Genomic DNA, 21,558 nt, shown 5'->3' with positions numbered 1-21,558 from the left:
TTACATTTCCATTAAAAATTATTATAAGTAATCAGGAATTCTACCTTATAAAATTGTTACCTTTTGGTGCAATTTAATGATTCCATATTGGCTCAACACAGAATTATTCACGTTTTGTCGCAACTTTAATTAAGATTTCGATAGAATACAGTAAACATTTGATTTGCATTAAAGTTTTTTTTGTGAAATATTGGAAATGTAACTTTTTGGTGAGGACTTCCACAATTGCCTTTACCCGACCGAGTTTCTCCAGGGTATGCTTGGCTACAATAGTTTAGAGACTAGAAGGAATGTGTATTTGATTACGCATTTTTATCGATTGTTGCGCGGTATGATCGATAATCCTGAAATTATCCGGAACATTGGTCTGTATGTTCCCGATAGTTACCTAAGAAAGCGTCGGCATAAATTATTTCACATTTCTAAACACAGGACCAATCTGCCGATGGTTATGCCTGTAGGAAGAGATACCGCTATGTTGAACAATATCTCATTGGATATTGATCTGTTCCATTTGTCTGAAGTAGTTTTCCGAAGCGGGATTCTTCTACACCTTTAGCAATAGTTCTTGCATATTTTAGATTTTTGTTTGTATTTATTATACACGCTTTAATTTTTTTAGTTTGTAATGTATATGTTAATTGAAAATAAATTTAATTTAATTGAATTTAATTGAAGTGTGAAACAATAATATTATCGGTTCTATAAGACAAAAGCCATTGTTTATTGGCTGGGTATAAATGCAAATAATAATATTTTTTAAACTTGTTTAAAAAGTATACCTACGGTAGCCATGAGCTTTTCAGAAGGAGGGGGACGGAATGTTTTACAAAAAAAAAGATAAATAATCCTTGGCTTTTTGTTGTATGTCATTTTTTTATCAATTATATCGATCATCAGGAGCAAAAAATATTCTGTTCGAAAAATAAACAACCATTGGTCTGTGTATTAAGAATAATGAACAACAAGTCGATGCAAATTTCGGGGGGCGATGCCCGCTTTTCGTCCCTGAATCTGTCCTGATTTATAGACTTAGATATCAATATATTGTATTTTTTTTCAAAGTTAAAATATTTATAAGAGAAAATGCAAAATTATATTTATCATTTGAAATTCAATAAAGTAAATTAAAGCAAGGCCAAAAACTACGTGTCTCAGTCGTCTAAACTCGACAGATTGAATTATTCATGTCGGATTTAGAGATATTGTTGATACCGATAATGCAAATTTTGTAGATTTAAGTCATATAACTTTAGATTTATCGAGAATGTAAAAAAAACTAGTATTTTTTTCGATACAAATACAATAATTTGAAGGTCTTTGGTGTGATAATCAACCTTAGGTTTTTGCACACACCGCTTCTAGATTTGGTATAAATTAATACTTCCGTGGGAAGAAAAGTAGTCTAGACAAAGTACGATATACAAAATATCATACGATAAATAACAAGTGACAAGGATTTTGTTGATTATGTATAAACATGTAAATATCCTCCATAACTCGGTAGTGTAATGACAAAGGTATATCAGGCAAATGGTATATCAGTCAAATTGTTCATTTTCTATGTTTGTTCCACAAAATGTCTAAAATAGTGTATTCCATAATCTGGCAAAAGATTATACCTGTAGTTGCGATACTTATTTTTTTAAACCCTTATCCGTACCCAATGGTGCATAGGGCACTGCGTCATATGAACGCAGTGTTATCTTGATCGTTTACTCATAAAGGAAAGGTGATCAGCCCTCCGCTACAGGTACCAGTCCAGGGTAATATTAAATAAATATGACAGTGAAAAAATCACTTCTATTTATTTTACCCCCCTTGGGAATCGAACCCGGGACCTCCAGAACGGTAGCCGAGCGCGCTGACCATTACACTACGGAGGCGGACATGATACTTATTTAGTTTTATTAAAATATGTACATTGAAAAATACATAAAAACAAATGAGTTATTTAATTTCACGAGTTTGTTTTTGCTCTCCTGTAAAATTTGGTCTGAGAGAGATATACCCCTTTGCCTTTACACTACCGAACTATACTTCATACCTACTCGTGTATTGTTATGTGTATATTTTTGCACACACTTTAATAAAATCAAATTAATAACTTTGTGGGAAGTCGTGTAGTCTAGACAAGTTACTATTTGTGCGATAAATTTCGTTGAAGCAATTGATAACATATCCACCACTAGTTAAATACAGGGTGGCATAAAATTAATCATCCTATAGAAAGATGTTATAATTAATAGAAATGGCGTCGTACGTCATTCATATACGTATGACATTTGTTAACTAGACAGCTGCAGTATATAAACAGATTGAAAAAACGATCACAAATGTGTATCAACACTGGCGGCAGCCACTTGACGGATATCATCGCTTGATGTAAAAAAATTTAAACGTCGAAATAAAGATTTTCATCGCTCAAAAAATTTTTTTTTATTTAGTATAAAAATTATTTTAAATCAAAATCGGATGATTTTTTTCCTCGCCATCCTGTATTTTATTACCCTGTATTGCTACTAGAAGCATTACACTAAATACCACGTATTCACGTAGTTCACATTCTTAAGGACGAATATGTGTTAGTAAAAAATAACATTTTTAAAAAATAACAATAACAATTTTATTCAAAGCCTGCGATCTCACCAATGAAAACTTATACTTAATAAAAGTATCAAGATTGCTTCATTAAATTTCAATAACATTCTGTTATTACACATTTTCACAGATAATTTTGACAGTGAACAGTCCGCCTTCTCCTGATAATTTTTACGTGGTTTTTCCCAGCAATGAGCAAATGCTGAGAAGTTCCTGATGGCCCACACTTGATTATCCCTCCTGTTCCCAACACAGATTAAAATAAAACATATTGAATTAGCTAGAAGAAACAAAAATCCACTAAATGATCCATAAATCTTGTACATAATATATATAAAACCCTTATCCGCACCCCAATGGTGCATAGGTCACTGCGTCATATAAACGCAGTGTTATCTTGATCGTTTACACATGAAGGAAAGATGATCAGCCCCCCGCTTCAGGACCAGTCCAGGGTAATATTGAATAAATATTACAGTGAAAAAAAATCACTTGTATTTATTTGACCCCCCTGGGAATCGAACCCGGGACCTCCAGAACGGTAGCCGAGCGTGCTGACCATTACACTACGGAGGCGAACAAATAATAAGCAAGGTAAATAATACATGCAATTCCCATCTAAAAAAAAATACACGTTTTCATTGCGAATATGAACATATAATGTGATGAGAAAAATTTGTATTTCTTAATTGAAACATAATCCATTTTGAAAATTAATATAATTAGCGTGAAAATTTGAGATTTCCTTAGGAATGCTTATTATAATTGTATTTAACATTGGAATTCAGGTTTTTCCCATGGTTCTAAAGCTCGCAGTGGTATCCTTAACCGCCAAGTAACGTATTTTTCCAATTTAAATTCAGGTCTGGAATAAAAACGTGAATCATTTAAATTAAAAAAATTAATATAAAAATCTTTTTTTTTAAATCTTTTTCATTTCATTCAAACCCTTATCCGCACCCCAGTGGTGCATAGGGCACTGCATCATATAAACACAGTGCTATCTTGATCATTAACACACGAAGGAAAGGTGATCAGGCCCCCGCTTCAGGTACCAGTCCAGGGTAATATTAAATAAATATTAGAGTGAAAAAATCACTTATATTTATTTTAGCTCCCCTGGGAATCGAACCCGGTACCTCCAGAATGGTAGCCAAGCATGCTGAACATTACACTACGGGGGCGGAGAAAAAAATCAAGAAATGAAAATCATATTTTGGGTCTCGAGAGTGTGAATATAATCCAGGATTCGGACCTCACGTACAAATAAAAAGAGTCACTACTTAATAAAAGCTTTCCTCATTCAACACACATGGCTGTTGTGAACTCACACATAATGCGTCACGAGATTCATCAATATATCTAGAAGTTACAAAAATTTTAGTAGTGTAGTTGTCAATCATGGGTAGTATTGGTGAATGTTACACGTGTGTAAAGTCATCACTTAAACAAGCCTATGACGGTCGTAACCCTTGTAAATACCTAGACTTCCATATTCTATTCGTCTATATTGTCATAAAAGGTAATTAATAAATGGAAATATAATATTTTTTTGACATCTCAACATAGACAAAGAAGAATACGTAAGTCTGGGTATTTACAGGGCTTACGACCGTCATAGGCTTAGTTAGGTGATCACTTTATACAAGTGTACACAAAACTCTAATTCTTATAAGTCCTATATACGTGATCCAGTTTTGAAACATTGTACAAGAATCTCTAAAATGTTCTCTAATAACATCTATCGGTGAGACGAAGAACCTTGTTTTTTCTAATACTACCATCACGCTGTTTCCCCGCAGGGGTAGATGAAGAGGATGGAACGCCACACTCTTCTACTTCATGTAAATATACTAATAACCTTGTACTGATCCATCCGATCTTTCTCATATTTGTTCGTGGAATGGGGGGTAGTTTTCTGGTCTCCGCGCACGTATGCAGTTCATCACGACCATCTGCTCTGACGTTGATGGCCTCCCTGCCCCCTCCTCTCCAACCCTTGGCCCGAGCCTCGTCTTTTGCCTTCTTATATGCCAAACGACGATCCCTTCAATGAAGCGTAAAACTGCACATTAAGGGGATACAACGCAAACACAGAATTCAATCACCGGCCGACCACCGGAGAGGTCACAGTCTTTTCACGCCCGATTTTTTTTAATGAATGTATATTGGTATTTTGTTTTCTGGTTTTTAGAATATATATATAAATAAATATAAATATATATATATATATATATATATATATATATATATATATATATATATATATATATATATATATATATATATATATATATATATATATATATATATGTAGAGAGAGAGGGAAAAAATGTCTTTTCTTTTTAAAACCATATAATTATTTCGAAAAACATTTGACGTAATTATTTTTTTCTTAAAAACATCGTTATTGAATTGAAAAATAAGGTTTTCTTCGTAATTATTACATGGTTTTGAAAAAAAAAGGTTTATTTAAATGGTAAGGAGTTAAAAAATTATAGAAACATGTATAAAAAATATCCAATATACTTTCTTTAAAAAATCGGTCGTGAGCAACATGTGACCTATCCGGTGGTCTCCGGTGAAATGAATTCTGTGCTTGTGAATAACCCCTGAATAGATAACAATAACGTAGAAATCCTAAAAATATATGGATACGAAGAGTCGTAAACTGCATCATTTTGAAACAATAGAAATTCATGTAAATAATAAAAACACCTATACTTCACAATATAATATGTAATTACTATTATCCCAGACTATTATCTTTGTTCCTACTGGTTAAAAAAATAGCTGCTACCCCCCCTTCATCCTTAACGTCCTAAGGACACAACTCTTCAAGGATTTAGACTGTGCATACGGTATTTGAAAATGATGCGGAATGCATCGAAAATGTGTCACAATAGATTTTAAGAAATAATGGTATTTACAAAGTGAAACTTGCATTTTAAAAAAATATTTGCACTTCAGCACTATGACAATTCTTTGAGATAAGGATATTTATCATAATTAATAATAAGCATAGTAAGAGTATGTTAATTACTCAACAGCAGGCATCAACCACTCCCAATCCTTATGCCACCTTTTGATCCTTACTTTCTGAACCCGAATAGCACTAATTGCTGCCTTTACGGCCATAACTTCCTTTTCGCCTGCGTTCGTCGTCATTTTTCATTAATTTTATAGACGTTAACACGAATAAATTTTGACATAAAAAAAACAGAACTAAACAACAACAAAAACAAAATATCGTAGACAAGTTCAATCCTAATTTGAATGCATTTTCTGTACAAAAAAACGAAATTATAATAAATACAACTTATCGAATGTTTTTCGTGAAATTACTTCAATGAAAGTATAAGTACTTACTTAGTTTCTTTGTATGTATCTTTTAGAACTTATGTGGTAATATTAGTTCAGAAGACGATTTGTATGCAAATGCACTAAAATTTTAATTTTAATTTATTCATTGATCGATCTGAATTTCTAGATAAATTTTATTAATTTCGGGTATTTCCCAACAACCAGGATTGTTTTTTTTATTTTTTTATTTCGTAATTGCCTGAATGTCACGATCAGAAATTTTGAAATCTATTTTGCATATAAAGAAAATCATTTTTGTGTGATGTTTATTTATCTTTAAATCGTGACCTTGAAGCCAAATATCAGATAAATTGTTCCCAAAATAATTCCCATCAATCGATAGTGATACACGGGATATATATATATATATATATATATATATATATATATATATATATATATATATATATATATATATATATATATATATATATATATATATATATATATATATATATATATATATATATATATATATATATATATATATATATATATATATATATATATATATATATATATATATATATATATATATATATATATATATATATATATATATATATATATATATATATATATATATATATATATATATATATATATATATATATATATATATATATATATATATATATATATATATATATATATATATATATATATATATATATATATATATATATATATATATATATATATTATATATTTAATTATATATTTTCATTAATAAAAATGTCTTAACTTATTATTATTGTTTTGTTTTTGGTTGATGAAATCAATTAAATTATTAAATTTAAGTAATGTTTGAAAAAAACCAACACACAAACATTAAGATAACACATAATTTTATTTATATTGTAAATATATATATATATATATATACATATATATATATATATATATATATATATATATATATATATATATATATATATATATATATATTATATATATGTTTGTGTGTGTATTTCTTTAATATTTTCAATGATTCGATAAATCCTATAAATATTAAATGACAAATGTACGTTATATAATAAACTTAATCTCTTTTCGCTTAAGTGTACTTCTTGTATACACCTCAGTATACATTGATTGTTTTTTTCGTCTTAACAATCCAAATCGCTCATTGAAAATTGAAGTCATACAATGATCGATTGCGAGTAGAATGTTGAATGTGAAAGAAATGAAAAGGTTTGAATGTGAATGATATTATTTTAAAGTAATTATGTAATTTTTTTATTCGGTTTGAATCAGGATTTTGATTAATTTTGTGGAATGACGATTGATGTTTTTTAATATACACTTGTATAATACCATTATACAAACAAAGGTCAGGTCATGAACAAAATTAGAAAATTTAGAAATACATCGAAATTTACATTATGAAAAAACGTTAATTAATAATATCCTTTTAAAAACATATCACCATTATTATTTATGTTTCCTTTTACAAAAAGTCCCGTTGTTTCACCCCCGCCCCTCTATTTATTACCCTACCTACCTCTATATGTACTTGATTTTTTTTTGCTCGTTAGTTTTACTATTCACCTGCAGATAAAAACATCTTTAGTTTTAGAAAATAGTCATGTGTAATAAAATAAATATCACTACACCAAAATTCCATATTCTTTTTCATCTATGTTGAGATGTAAAAAAAAATTAAAATTTTAAAAAATAAAATGAAGAAAAACTCATTAAGGCCCAGCATTCCACTGAAGAAGTCACTGTTTCACGCCCGATTATTTTTAAGAATTGATATTTGGATATCTTCGTTTTTTAGAACATAAAAAGAAATGTTTTTGTATATTTTTTTAAACTCTTTACTTTTCAGTAACTCTTTTCTTTTGAAAAACATATAATTGTTACGGTGAAAAACCTATTTTTCAATGCAAAAACGGTGTTTTAAGAAATAAATCAATAACTTTAAATGTTCCCTGGGATTAGAGAAAATTAAGTTGCGACTTAACGAATGCTGAGCCTTAAGTGATATTATACAAGTGTATAATTGTTCTTAAAATAATGAACGAGTATTATTTCTTACTAAAAACTGTTAACTTAATAAAAATTATTATTCCGTCTAATTATACATGCTTTCAAAGCTGTACACTTAGAATTACAGGGTTTCAAGGCCACTAGAACCTACCCCTTCCCCTCTCCACCCCTTATGTAATCATTCCAATAATTTAGGGTCGCAATCGATGACGCATCTGAATTTCAAAACAGAGGGTGCGCAAAATGGCTGCTAATCCTTCACCAACACAACAAGTTTAGCGTATTTTGTTGCTGAATTTTGACACGTTTCTAGATTTGAGAAACACGTGTTATTCTTATAATGTGTTATTATTGGCCAGTAAATAAATATGAAAAATCACAAGATTATCGGTAACATTCTTATTGAAATATTTATAGATATAAAGGTTTAAATTTTTATATAGATATTTTAATAAAACGAAAAGACACCGCTCTACGTCATCAAATTTCACGTCATCGGGTGTGTTATGGGGCGTAACCCTTTATATATATAGGTTGAGAAGGTTAAATTAGATATTCCTCCCGAGTGATAATACCCTATTGTGATACTTACCCGATGTAAATCGATAATGTATGATAGTATCGTATACTTTATATTACTTTGGGCGCCAATCGTGTTTTAACATTCTGTTTTGTCTCTCGGAACACAAGGCAGAAAAATTACAAGGTCAAATAAACAAGTCATGCTTTTATCAAATTCTTTAATGTGTTACTACGCGATACATATGTATGTATTTGGTTTTGTATGAAAGTGCAGAGCCACATTGGTTTCTAAACGCCAAAATCTTGCGAATAAAAGTTTACTTTATCTATGTCTCAAAAAATATATATATTTGTAAATATATATATATATATATATATATATATATATATATATATATATATATATATATATATATATATATATATATATATATATATATATATATATATATATATATATATATATATATATATATATATATATATATATATTATATATATATATATATATATATATATATAAATATATTTATATATATATATATATATATATATATATATATATAGATATATATATATATACATATTTATACATATATATACTTTCGGGCCTCGTATAACACGGTTAAATGATTCCACAAAAACCCGTGTTAAACAAGGTTTGATATTCTTACAAAATTATGGTTTGTGTTCCAAAAAAAAATCTTAGATAGTTTATATGAATATGTAATTTATTTTTTAAATAACAAACATATAATTCAATTCTTTTATTTTTCTGAAACCATGTTATACGAGACCCAAGTGTGTATGTATATATATATATATATATATATATATATATATATATATATATATATATATATATATATATATATATATATATATATATATATATATATATATATAAATATATATATGTGTATATTTATGTACATATATGTTATTATTCAGTGTTATTTTTCTCCATTTATCCTGTTTTTGGGCCTATACATAAAATTTGTCGGTTGCCTCGTGGATTATGCTAAAATAATTCCATGATCCTTCTGCGAACAAAAAAAAACAAATTTATCAGTATTCTTTTTCGACACCCTTATTCATATATTCAATCCAATTCAGGAATATCCGTGTACGTCATTGTTATTGCAATTTTTTTTCAAATGTACATATACTTAAACTTAAGTCTGCATAAGTATTACATCACAAATCCTATGAATAATTATTACATTTCGCGTCTGTTTTTTCGTGTTTTAAATATTTACTTTATTTGCGATGCATTATAACTCAGACCGATTTTTTTTATCATAAAATTGTTTGATGACCCGATGAACTCTTCAATTTATTTTTACAAAAATAAAATTAAAATATCACCTTCACACAAATTGTGGTAAACATGCAATGTACGTAACGAATATGCATGTATGGTACATGATATGTTCAAATTAAGATAATATACAATACTTTGTTTATTACATTATTTATCTTTAAAGGTGACCTACAGGTTCGTCAATAGTTTTTAATAAAAATTCAAACACTAAAGGAATGTATTTTTTACTCTGTTTTAAATTTGAACGGTCAACATCGCTTATCATATGAAATGAATACATTATCTTACATGCGTACATAATTGCAGATATTTATTTTAAATATATCACAAATAATGTACAGTGGACGACAGTTTTTTTCCTGGAAATGAGATAATATCTCCATTTTCGTAATAGAAACTAAGATTATCGGTTATCAAATTTTAAGCATGAAACATTTATAAAATTTGTGTACATGGAGTTTTGTAAGCGAAAATCTGCGATTATTTAAGCCTTGAGTTGATTGTTTTCTCATTGAATAACAGGAACATAATATTAATTTGTGGTAGATACAGATACATTTATTGCGATCGCTTTGTTTTAATTTTATTTAATTGCTGAACATTCATCATTCGTATATTATATGTATGTGTTTATATGTAATTCTGGATCAACGGCTGACATGGAACCCACACCTGGAGAAAATCGCCAAGAAAACGAAAATTGCTCTAGTTATAAGCTTTCGGATAAATGGGTTGAAATGGGAACTTCAACCAAGGCAAACCCTCTGGCTCTACACAGCCATGGTTAGACTAATAATCACATATGGCTGTGTTGTATGGCACAAGAAAACTCAGCAGAAGACATGCATAAATGCCCTGAACAAGATTCAGAGACTTGCATGTCTACTCACAACGGGTGCCATGTCCTCTACACCCACAAATGCCCTAGAGGCGATGTTGAACCTGAGCCCCTTACACATACACGTGCAAATGGAGGCTCGCATGGCATTGCTACTGGAATGGATGACAGAAGAAACTGGCACTTCAGCGTAATAAAAGGATTACACTCAGATCTACACAAAGCTCTCATCATGGATATGCCATCACATACCATTAATGTGGCTTACAGCTTTGTCAAACACTACACAACAGTTCCGAAAGGGAGACATGGCGAAATAATGATCCCTGCAACTTTCGAAGTGGAGACATCGTATGGTATACGGATGGATCGAAAAAAGACGGTCGGGCAGACTCTGGAATCTTTGGCGTCCACCCCAAACTGAAGTAATCAACTTGTCTGGGAGAATACGCCACTGTTTTTCAGGCTGAGATGAGCGCCTTGAGCCTATATGCGGGCTGACACTCAGACCTATCAAGTTTAGTATAAAAAACTGGGCCATGGACAAGAGCCAAGAGATCTGGTCCAACAGCTCAGGGATGAAACACGCAAAGGAACTGATCATGGGGTACTCGCACAAATTCACCACAGGAGCTCTAAAGCTTAGCAAAAAACAAATAAGGATCCTAACTAGGACCTTGACAGGAAACTGCAGACTGAGGAAACACATGACAAAAATTGGACTACATGACTCCCCAGTATGCAGATTTTGTATGGAGAATATCGAAACGCCAATCCACATTCTCTATAATTGTGACGCACTCGCTCGCAAACGAAGTCACATCCTTGGAGGACCACTACTGGACTACGAGAAGGTGAAGCTCCTACCATCAAGACAAGTCGTGAGTTACATGACACACGTAGGTCTTGGGAGTGAGCTGTGATACAGAGGGAGGTCACAATAGACCTATATATATATATATTTATATATATATATATATATATTTATATATACATATATATATATATATATATATATATATATATATATATATATATATATATATATATATATATATATATATATATATATATATATATATATATATATATATATATATATATATATATATATATATATATATATATATATATGCAAAATGCGACATAATTTGAATATTTCAAATGTGGTTATTGAATTGTATGTTATTAATTAATTGCGAATCAATAATGTACCAAACGCTGACACATAATATACCATACTAGTTGTACCGGATACAAAGCTATGCCCATCTTCCAGCCCACATTTCTTCAAGGCCATTAAAATGGTAAAAAAAGAATAATCGCGACTTAATTACAGTAGCGGAGCGTTCGCGGACATATTTGCGATTTCCTCAAAGTGCGCTGTAATCTCACAATTGCTCATAGTAATTAGAGGTTCGCTTTGAATTGAAGACGGAAGCTGAGGCGTCCGGAACCTGCCGGCCGGCTGACGTCAGCACTGGGAGACGGGGATGATTACGCTCTCCTATCCATTTGGCGGCGACTTCTGATCAAAGGTACTTGGATTAGAATTACAGTGTCTGGGCAAGCGGTATATTAGTATTCCACAGGAGCGGCTCTATACCTAACCGCCTACGGAAAAATACCGAACACATTCCTGAAATTGTCGGTCTTTTATAGAAATTTGTTATTTTCATCAAATGATTTGTTTTAAGGGGCGAGTAAACAATCGTAAAACAAAGCAAATCTGTTAAAAAATACTAGAATTTTATTTCTACTCATTCCTTTATAACTTTTTTATGTGATACCAGTATGTATATTTATCACTTTATCCTTTCATCACACCGATTTTCCCAATCAAAACATACTATTTATTCTATGTAACAGTTTTAGATGCAACCGACTTCAATTTTAATTTTTAATTTTCTATTATATTTTGTTCAGACACTGTAATTAGTAAAATCCAAGGCCCATTATCAATGCGAAATTTAAAGAATTATATGACTGGTATCTACATTTTGCAACAAGATGAAAACGTTATTGTTATGAACATTTGATGAAAATAACAAAATAAATGATTCATAATTTTTAATATTCACTTCAGTGACATGTTTTTCCTATTTTTTAACAATAAGTCAATTTTTTTATACATAGTAATAAAACTTACCTTCTTGTAATGTTAAACATAATTTCAATTTTCGGAATAAAAAAAGAGCAAGGTTTCATAAAAGCTCCGAGGGAAACCACGGGCTTATTTTATAAATCATGTTTTTCCATTGAAAAGTAAAGAGAACACACGTGTTGTTATAATTTTTTTAAAACGTATGCAATAAAGTAATTCATAATATGATTTATCCTTTCAGTTTATGTTAATTTACTCAGAAAGATATTTAAAATTAAAGTATCTTTATTATAATATTTTAAATTTTTAGTACCATACACAAAACTAGTTCAAACATTATGTATTTAGCCTTCAAATACGAATTTAAAAAATTACCTCTACCCTACTCTTAACACGGCAAAGGTGCGGTTTTGTTTGACCCATTTCATTTCGGTATTGTGATCTGATAACAAATGAACATTTTTTTAAACTCCTATTCTGATCAAATTGACCCCGTTTCGTTCAAAAGAATTAAGAACAATTGCACATTTTATTGAAAATTTTCAGAAACAGGAATTTACAGCATCTTCTTCCTTTTTGGGTCATATCAGGTCTCCCCGATATCACTTGATAGTGTGTATCCCTGTCTTATATATCCCATCCAACTTCGCATAAAAACAACTAAAACAATGCTGAAAATAAAAATATATATATGTAGATTTCAATTATCTTTAATTTAAATCAGTTGAACATTCAACTACAACATCATTATTATTATTGATACAGTTAATTACTAAGTTACAAATTCAATTACAAAATCGTTATTGTTATCAATACAGTTAGTTAGTTACAAATTCAATTACAATATCGTTATTATTATCAAAACAGTCTGTTAGTTAGTTACAAATTCAATTACAATATCATTATTTTTATCAATACAGTTAGTTAGTTACAAATTCAATTACAATATCGTTATTATTATCAAAACAGTCTGTTAGTTAGTTACAAATTCAATTACAATATCATTATTTTTATCAATACAGTTAGTTAGTTACAAATTCAATTACAATATCGTTATTATTATCAAAACAGTCTGTTAGTTAGTTACAAATTCAATTACAATATCATTATTTTTATCAATACAGTTAGTTAGTTACAAATTCAATTACAATATCGTTATTATTATCAAAACAGTCTGTTAGTTAGTTACAAATTCAATTACAATATCATTATTTTTATCAATACAGTTAGTTAGTTACAAATTCAATTACAATATCGTTATTATTATCAAAACAGTCTGTTAGTTAGTTACAAATTCAATTACAATATCATTATTTTTATCAATACAGTTAGTTAGTTACAAATTCAATTACAATATCATTACTATTATCAATACAGGTTAGTTAGTTACAAATTCAATTACAATATCATTATTATTATCAATACAGTTAGTTAGTTACAAATTCAATTACAATATTATTAGTTTTATCAATACAGTTAGTTAGTTACGAATTCAATTACAATATCGTTATTGTTAACAAAACTGTTAGTTAGTTCGTTACAAATTTAATTACAATATCATTATTATTGTCAATAAACTTTGTTTGTTAGTTACAAATTCAATTATAATATCGTTATTACTATCAATACAGTTTGTTAGTTAGTTACAAATTCAAATACAATATTGTTATAACTATCAATACAGTTAGCGAGTTACAAATTTAATTACAATATCGAATTCAATACAATTAAACATGAAACGAATTCAGCCATATGGCCATTCGTAGTATCATATTTCATAATGTCACATATTTGTGTAAAATTTAAATCACATCTCAGTATGATCACATTACCTCTTAAACCTCATGAATTCCGTAAGCTCTCGAGAATCCACGATTTTTTGCAATACCAAAATACTTTAATTTGTTTTTTTTTTTCTAAATATGAATACCAAAGAAAATAATGAACCCAGGTCGAATCGCGCAGTCAATTTATTTGAGGAAATAGAAAATTTAAAACACTGGCTTCAATTTTATAAATTTACTATCCCCTAAGACCGAGTCATGAGTTATCCGAGCCACAATACTCTTTTTCTACCCCCCTAAGGCCAGTTACACCCTATTAGACCAATCTATCTCCTCCAGGGGTCAATATTAACCCTAGAATCCTAAACTGTCGTAAAAAATTACAACGGCAAAATTAGAATTCGTAGAAAACAATGATCGCGTCGTTCCCATGACTCCTGCTTCAGAGTACCTTCCTTATGTACCTTTAATTTTTTTCATTATTATTGACTGAAACCAAAAAATGTTACTTTAACTTCTAAATTAATATACATACATGTATATTAATTTAGAAGGGAAAATGCATGATGATATGCCTGAATGTATGAAGAATGAAAAGAGTCTGAATGAATTTAAATATAAGTGTTTTGTTTACTGTAAGTAGATGTAAATATTTATACATATATTATATATATATATATATATATATATATATATATATATATATATATATATATATATATATATATATATATATATATGTGTATGTAAATATATATTTATATATATATATGTGTGTGTGTGTGTGTGTGTATTAAAAGATAAAGATATGTTGTATGTTTATGTTCTTATGTAGAATTCGATTTGTTTTCATTGTTCACTTTGTTTCTCCTACATAATTACGAATAACTATTTAATTTCGTAAGTACACATGAAACTGTAACAAATAAATTTATGATTTGACTAGTATTTTTGTATGGAATTGATCATTAATAATAATAATGATGAGGTAATCTTATGTTACGTAAAATGTATTAGGTATTTAATTGTCAAATATAACTGTATTTGTAATAACTGAAAATTCAGCATTATACAAGAAATATTCTGTCCCATTTACCGAAACGTCACTTTCAGGTATGTTGGACAAGGCATGTCATTTTCTTTTACTGAAACGTCTGAAAGCATATTGCTTTATTTGTAATAATTCTACTATAAATATTTACATGCCGGTGTTCAAGGAAGTCTCGTCTTGTGTGACGCAATTCAATTGGCAATCATTCCCCATAGAAAAACAAATTACAATCTCAAATATGTATCCGAATCCTAATAAGAAAATAATTATCCTAAAGATAGTAAAGAATCAATAAATATATCATAGAACCAAAGATATTTCATTCAGTTTTTATAATGATTTAAACATTTTTTTCGGAATTCGACAGAGCAGATACGTATACTCAAGTAATACATACATCGCTCACTCCTTTCAAGAACGTCATAAATCAAAAATCGTCGATTTTCAGTTGTGCATGTTTTTGGAATGCCTAGAAAATGTACTATATCCCAGTAAAAGAGGCATATTTGTAACTTTATATTTACCTGCTACAGGGCAGAAAGTGTTGATTTTGCATTTTAAGGAAAAGGTATTGCTTAATTATTTTTTTAAATAAACTAAATATTTTTCAAATGGGAAAAAAACCTTCAGGTTTTACCTCAAAAGATCTGTTGCATAGTAAAAAGTTTAATAAGGGGCTTGATATTTATTTATAATACATTGCATTATATTTTTAAACATTAAAAACGTTCTCCTGAAAAATCAAGTATTTTGATTTATGACGTTCTTGAAAGGAGTGAGCGACATGTATACGAGTATTACAAAACAAGTATTGTACTGTTCCGATTACTAAATTCCACATTTGTAAAAATACCCGGAAGAGGGACGGGAGGGAGGAAAAAGGATCAAGGAATGATTAAAGTTCAAGTCAAAGGCGAATTGTATGAAATGAGGGATATACTACGAAATCAATGTTAAATTAGTACTTTAAGGTTAATTTAAAACCGTTTTACTATAAATCCATTCATTCGAACCCTTATCAGCACCCCAATGGTGCATAGGGCACTGCGTCATATAAACGCCGTATTATCTTGATCGTTAACACACGAAGGAAAGGTGATCAGCCCTCCGCTTCAGGTACCAGTCCAGGGTGATATTGAATAAATATTAGAGTGAAAAAATTACTTTTATTTATTAGACCCCCCTCTGGGAATCGAATACGGTACCTCCAGAACGGTAGCCGAGCGCGCTGACCATTACACTACGGAAGCGGATAATGTTTTTTATTTTATTATTACAAATTAAGTGATCAAAACAACGAGTTTTATTCAATGAAATATAAAATAGCCTAGTAAGTCTTAATTAATCCAAAAATATTGATATTTACTTCACAATAATATCGCAAGATAAACTCGCGTGTATTGAAATAAATCATTACCGTCAGCCGTTGACAGGTCGTAAGCCCTATCATTACCCATAGCCCTATCATTACCCATTACTCCATATCCCTTCCCATTCAACTGTTTCATTTCTGAAAGACATCTGCACTGATCAAAATAAAAGCTTTTAAAAAATTGTTTCCTTGAAGATTAAAATATTACCGTGAAACTTGTTTTTATCGTTGTTCTCATCTTCTCTTTATATGCACACAAGTGGTGTATAGGGCATCGCACAGAAACGTCTCGGAATTCAGTCGATTGTTGATTATATGAAGACAGAGTCACTAGTCCTGCATCCAAGGTTTTTGAAAAGAGACGCGAAAAATATTTATCATTTATATATTATATTTTTCTTTTAGAAAATATTTTATTTATAAGCCATAAGTATCTCTTTCAATTCGTTTCATTATATCTACATTTCAAGAAAATGTTTAGGCCTCTTAAAAATTGGTGGAGGATGGTTATTTTTATTCATAACGTTCAAAGAATAATTTTAAGCGTATTAAAATAAATACCTCACAAACATATTTGTTGCTTTGAAAAGCTACTTTTCCGAGCAAGAGGGTGATTTTCCCACGAGCTCTATTGAAAATTTGTATAGACATACCTTTACACAACAATTCTTTTGATATCGAACTCACAAACGTACCTCCTCTACAAAGGTGACATTCAATTATCCTTGTGTATCAATCTAAATATTTCTCAATGTTAAAAAAAAACAGTGAGCAGTGGGTCTAAATGTTTTTGTGTTTAAATGCACAAAATGAAAAGCTTATTAATATATATTTAAATGTATGTATTCCGAATTTTTAATTAATGTTTTGAACTTTTACAAAAACGTTCTCAATGTTACTGGCATGACTGTTCCCAGGGATAATAAGCTTGTGTATTTTATATGTACATATTTTATAATTGCTTTAATTATTACGATCAGGATATCGTTGTTAGAATAAATTTTAAACGGTATCACACATATTTGTGCCCTGGTGACCTAAATAGAACGTAAACTAACCACACCTTATTGCTACAATCAAATAAAGTTCTTGATACCCTCGATATTTGGCATAAGTACCTACATTTATACGTGTCGTACAAATACATACACACTTTTGTAATATATTCGTGTGGTCGGCGTGTATTTTTGCAAATTCAACATGAGGCTTCTATAAAGTCGCGTGAAGTGGAGACCCTTATTCTAATTAATAAATTCGCATAAAAAAATTATGTAGTAAATTGCCATTTCCCTCTTTTTATCTCATTCCGTAACCCATGTACTAAAATATATATTTATTATATTTAGTTTATAATTTTATAATTGTTACATTATCTCGTAGCAAACAAATAGACGTACGTATCTCATCTTCTCACTCCGTCATTCTATCCTGTAAACCCCTCGTGCGCGCGCACATATAGGGTAGGGGGCACGTGAAGGATTGATTACCCCTCAATCAATTCAGCAAAATTCTCAGCGACAATTCCCAGTTTATTAAATTTCGTGGTACTCGACCTTTACGTCGGAAATAGGACGGCTGGAATGAAGAAAATTACTCACTATTGTCCCTTCATCGAATGGCACACTTACCTATTAAATTCAAGCGGTACACAATGGAGCGAACAGCTTATTTGCATCCTTAAATTCAACAAATTTGAAACCAATTAAAATAATTAATTTAAAAATATATATTACTCAATTAATATTCATAATATGTAGGTATATAAAACATTTAAATAAATTAATAAATTATCTGGTCCAATAATAATCTTAAATAATAAAAATGAAAATGATATTTTCTGGCGTTTCTCATGTATGTGATTATAATCCAGAATTCGGACCTTACATAGTAATAAAAAGAGTTTCTGCTGAATAAAAAAGCTTCTTTTCATCTCATAAATAGATGTCTCTTGTGAAGTTCTAGTGATTCAAGAATAATGTTCTAAAATTGGTTCATATATATATATATATATATATATATATATATATATATATATATATATATATATATATATATATATATATATATATATAAATATATATATATATATATATATATATATATATATTTATATATATATATATATATATATATATATATATATATATATATATATATATATATATATATATATATATATATATATATATATATATATATATATATATATAGAGCTTCAAAGAATTTGAGTAGTGTGGTTGTCAATAATGGGTATTGGTGAATGTTTCATGTGTGTAAAGTGATCACTTAAACCAGCCTTTGACGGTCGTCAGCCCCGTAAATGCCCATCAGACTTTCATATTCTTCTTCATCTTTGATGAGATGTCAAAAAAAAGCAGTATAATATTTAACATTTCTTTCATTTTATTTTCAATTAAATTAAAACCCTTATCCGCACCCCAATGGTGCATAAGGCACTGCATTTTATAAACACAGTGGTATCTTGATCGTTAACACACGATGGAAGGGTGATGAGCCCACCGCTTCAGATACCAGACCTGGGTAATAAATATTAATAAATTAAGTGAATAAATATTAGAGTGAAAAAATTACTTATATTTATTTGACCCCCCTGGGAATCGAACCCGGGACCTCCAGAACGGTAGCCGAGAGTGACGACCATTACACTACGGAGGCGGACAAAATTAATTTTATTAGTAGCATGAATATTTTTTAGCCATATAGTTTTAGCATTATCCATCAATGTTTATTTCGATTTTACCATATAAGTTTGTGACTAAATTAAATTTTGTGACGATTCTACATAGTCCAACCCCGATAGTTCGCGTTAGTTTAGTTGGCGAGTCCATTTTCAGAGAATCCACCACTAATTCAAAAAATATATATACAAAATGAACATTACCTTGATATTTGACCACCAAACGCATATTTTTACCTGAAAAGGTACTTATTAAATAATGGTTACATACAAATATTATGTACCATATATATGCTCAGCTGTTACTTTTTTTATTTCTTACGAAATTTTTGGATGGGTTTCTTTATTTACCCCAGAAACTCGTTTATAATTATAATATTATAAATTCGAAGGTTTACTTTACAAAAAGGATACATCTCACAATCAGTACGGTCCTATTGAATAACGTAAAAGAAAGGGAAGATATAAATAATTTACGTACCGAACTTGTCAATTTCTGCTATAACACAAAAATAATATAAATTTTGTATGAGTCTAGCATACTGATCTTGCTTTATTTGTTACGTAACTTCACATAGATATATTTTAAACATTTTTTTAATACTTTTAACTCCATGATGGTCTTTGAATGTATGCAAAAAAATTATTTGTGTTTTAATCGATGACTTTTCACCTAATTTAAAAAAAAACAACTTTTTATTTTACAAACTTTAATACCGATCAGGTATGCCAAATACTTGAAAGTGGTCAGGTTAGGAGTCGTAACAATCGGCGGGTATGTATGAAGAGATGCATGAACGTGGAAGAGGCGAAGAATGTTTGCAAGGACAGAGTGGTGTGGCGCTCTATTCTCTCTGCCTACCCCTGCGGGGAAGCGGCGTGATGGTTAGTTAGTTAGTTAGTTTTAATACTGAAATCATTTTAACAATATGAAATAATATTGTTTTAAATAGCTCAATTAAATACCTGCTCCAGTATTCGTAACAATGAAAAGAATATTAGCGTACAGAGGAAATTCAGAAGAACTTTTCAAAATGAATGTGCTGAATGACCTCAGTAAAGATTAGACTTCCATATTCTTCTTCATCTTTGTTAAGACGTCAAACTGATGATTCTATTCAACTAAATAATTTTAAACATGTTATGTTTTAAGAAAACAATAGCTTTTTTTCTCACATGAATTATGATGAAATGATGAACTCTAATGTAATGATTTTTTCCAGGGTTTCGTTTGGAAGTTCAAAAGGGTCCATGGTGGAGACTCTCATATATGAGAGCCCCTTACAAGAGGAACCGGAGGTAGTCAGCCCACCCCCTCCTCTGAATGACATCCCTTTTCCCTTCCCGGAGGACATATTGGAACAGGAGGAGTGAGTACTTTTACTATTCTATCTAAAATAATAAGGAGCTCACTTAGCAATAAGGACATCAAAATCAATCACATCTGAAAGGACGCAACGAAGAAAATTAGGTTTATACATCCAAAATTAAACAAGGATATTGGATTGCATTCTACTTTTATTTACATATACATATATAATAATATGTGACGCGTTTCGTCTAATTAGGACATTATCAAATACATTACTGTTATTTGACGTCTTAATACGACGAAAAGCGCCACAAATTATCATAAATATGTTAATAAAAGTAGATTTCAATCCAGTAACCTTGTTTAATTTTGGATATATTACCGTTTCGTCTTATTAGGACATTATCAAACACATTAGTGTTTAATACTGTCTTAATAAGACAAAAAGCGCCACAAATTATTATAAAATATGTAAATAAAACTAGAGTTCAATCCAATTTTGAATGTATTACACAATAAATTAAAATGGAATTTTACCAATTATCTGCAGTTACAATAAATAAGAAAATTAGGTATTTGTTCCTTAATGCGTGG

General features: G+C 29.7%; 2 protein-coding genes across 2 annotated transcripts in view; one reads left to right on the top strand and one right to left on the bottom strand.

Annotated features, from left to right (window-relative positions):
- The window catches only part of LOC148308691 (uncharacterized), a 218,862-nt gene that overhangs the window by 105,268 nt on the left and 92,036 nt on the right, over positions 1-21,558 (top strand). The window contains exon 3 of the mRNA XM_088261313.1: positions 20,876-21,022. Within this exon, the coding sequence (XP_088117439.1) occupies positions 20,876-21,022 (147 nt within the window). The remainder of the gene's footprint in view (positions 1-20,875; positions 21,023-21,558) is intronic.
- On the bottom strand, positions 3,233-5,861 carry LOC148308692 (uncharacterized). The gene is made up of 3 exons (XM_088261396.1): positions 5,645-5,861; positions 4,463-4,648; positions 3,233-3,466 (listed from the first exon to the last, which is right to left on the bottom strand). The coding sequence occupies exons 1-3, from the start codon at positions 5,767-5,769 to the stop codon at positions 3,373-3,375; spliced, it is 405 nt and encodes a 134-aa protein (XP_088117522.1). The 5' UTR covers positions 5,770-5,861; the 3' UTR covers positions 3,233-3,372.

This window comes from Brachycentrus maculatus, unplaced genomic scaffold (genome assembly GCF_059751285.1).
Source record: "Brachycentrus maculatus isolate JH-2025_06_01 unplaced genomic scaffold, ASM5975128v1 h1tg000153l, whole genome shotgun sequence".
NCBI lineage: Eukaryota > Metazoa > Arthropoda > Insecta > Trichoptera > Brachycentridae > Brachycentrus > Brachycentrus maculatus.
The sequence above is the reverse complement of the archived record's forward strand: the minus strand, read 5'-3'. Positions and strand labels throughout refer to the sequence as shown.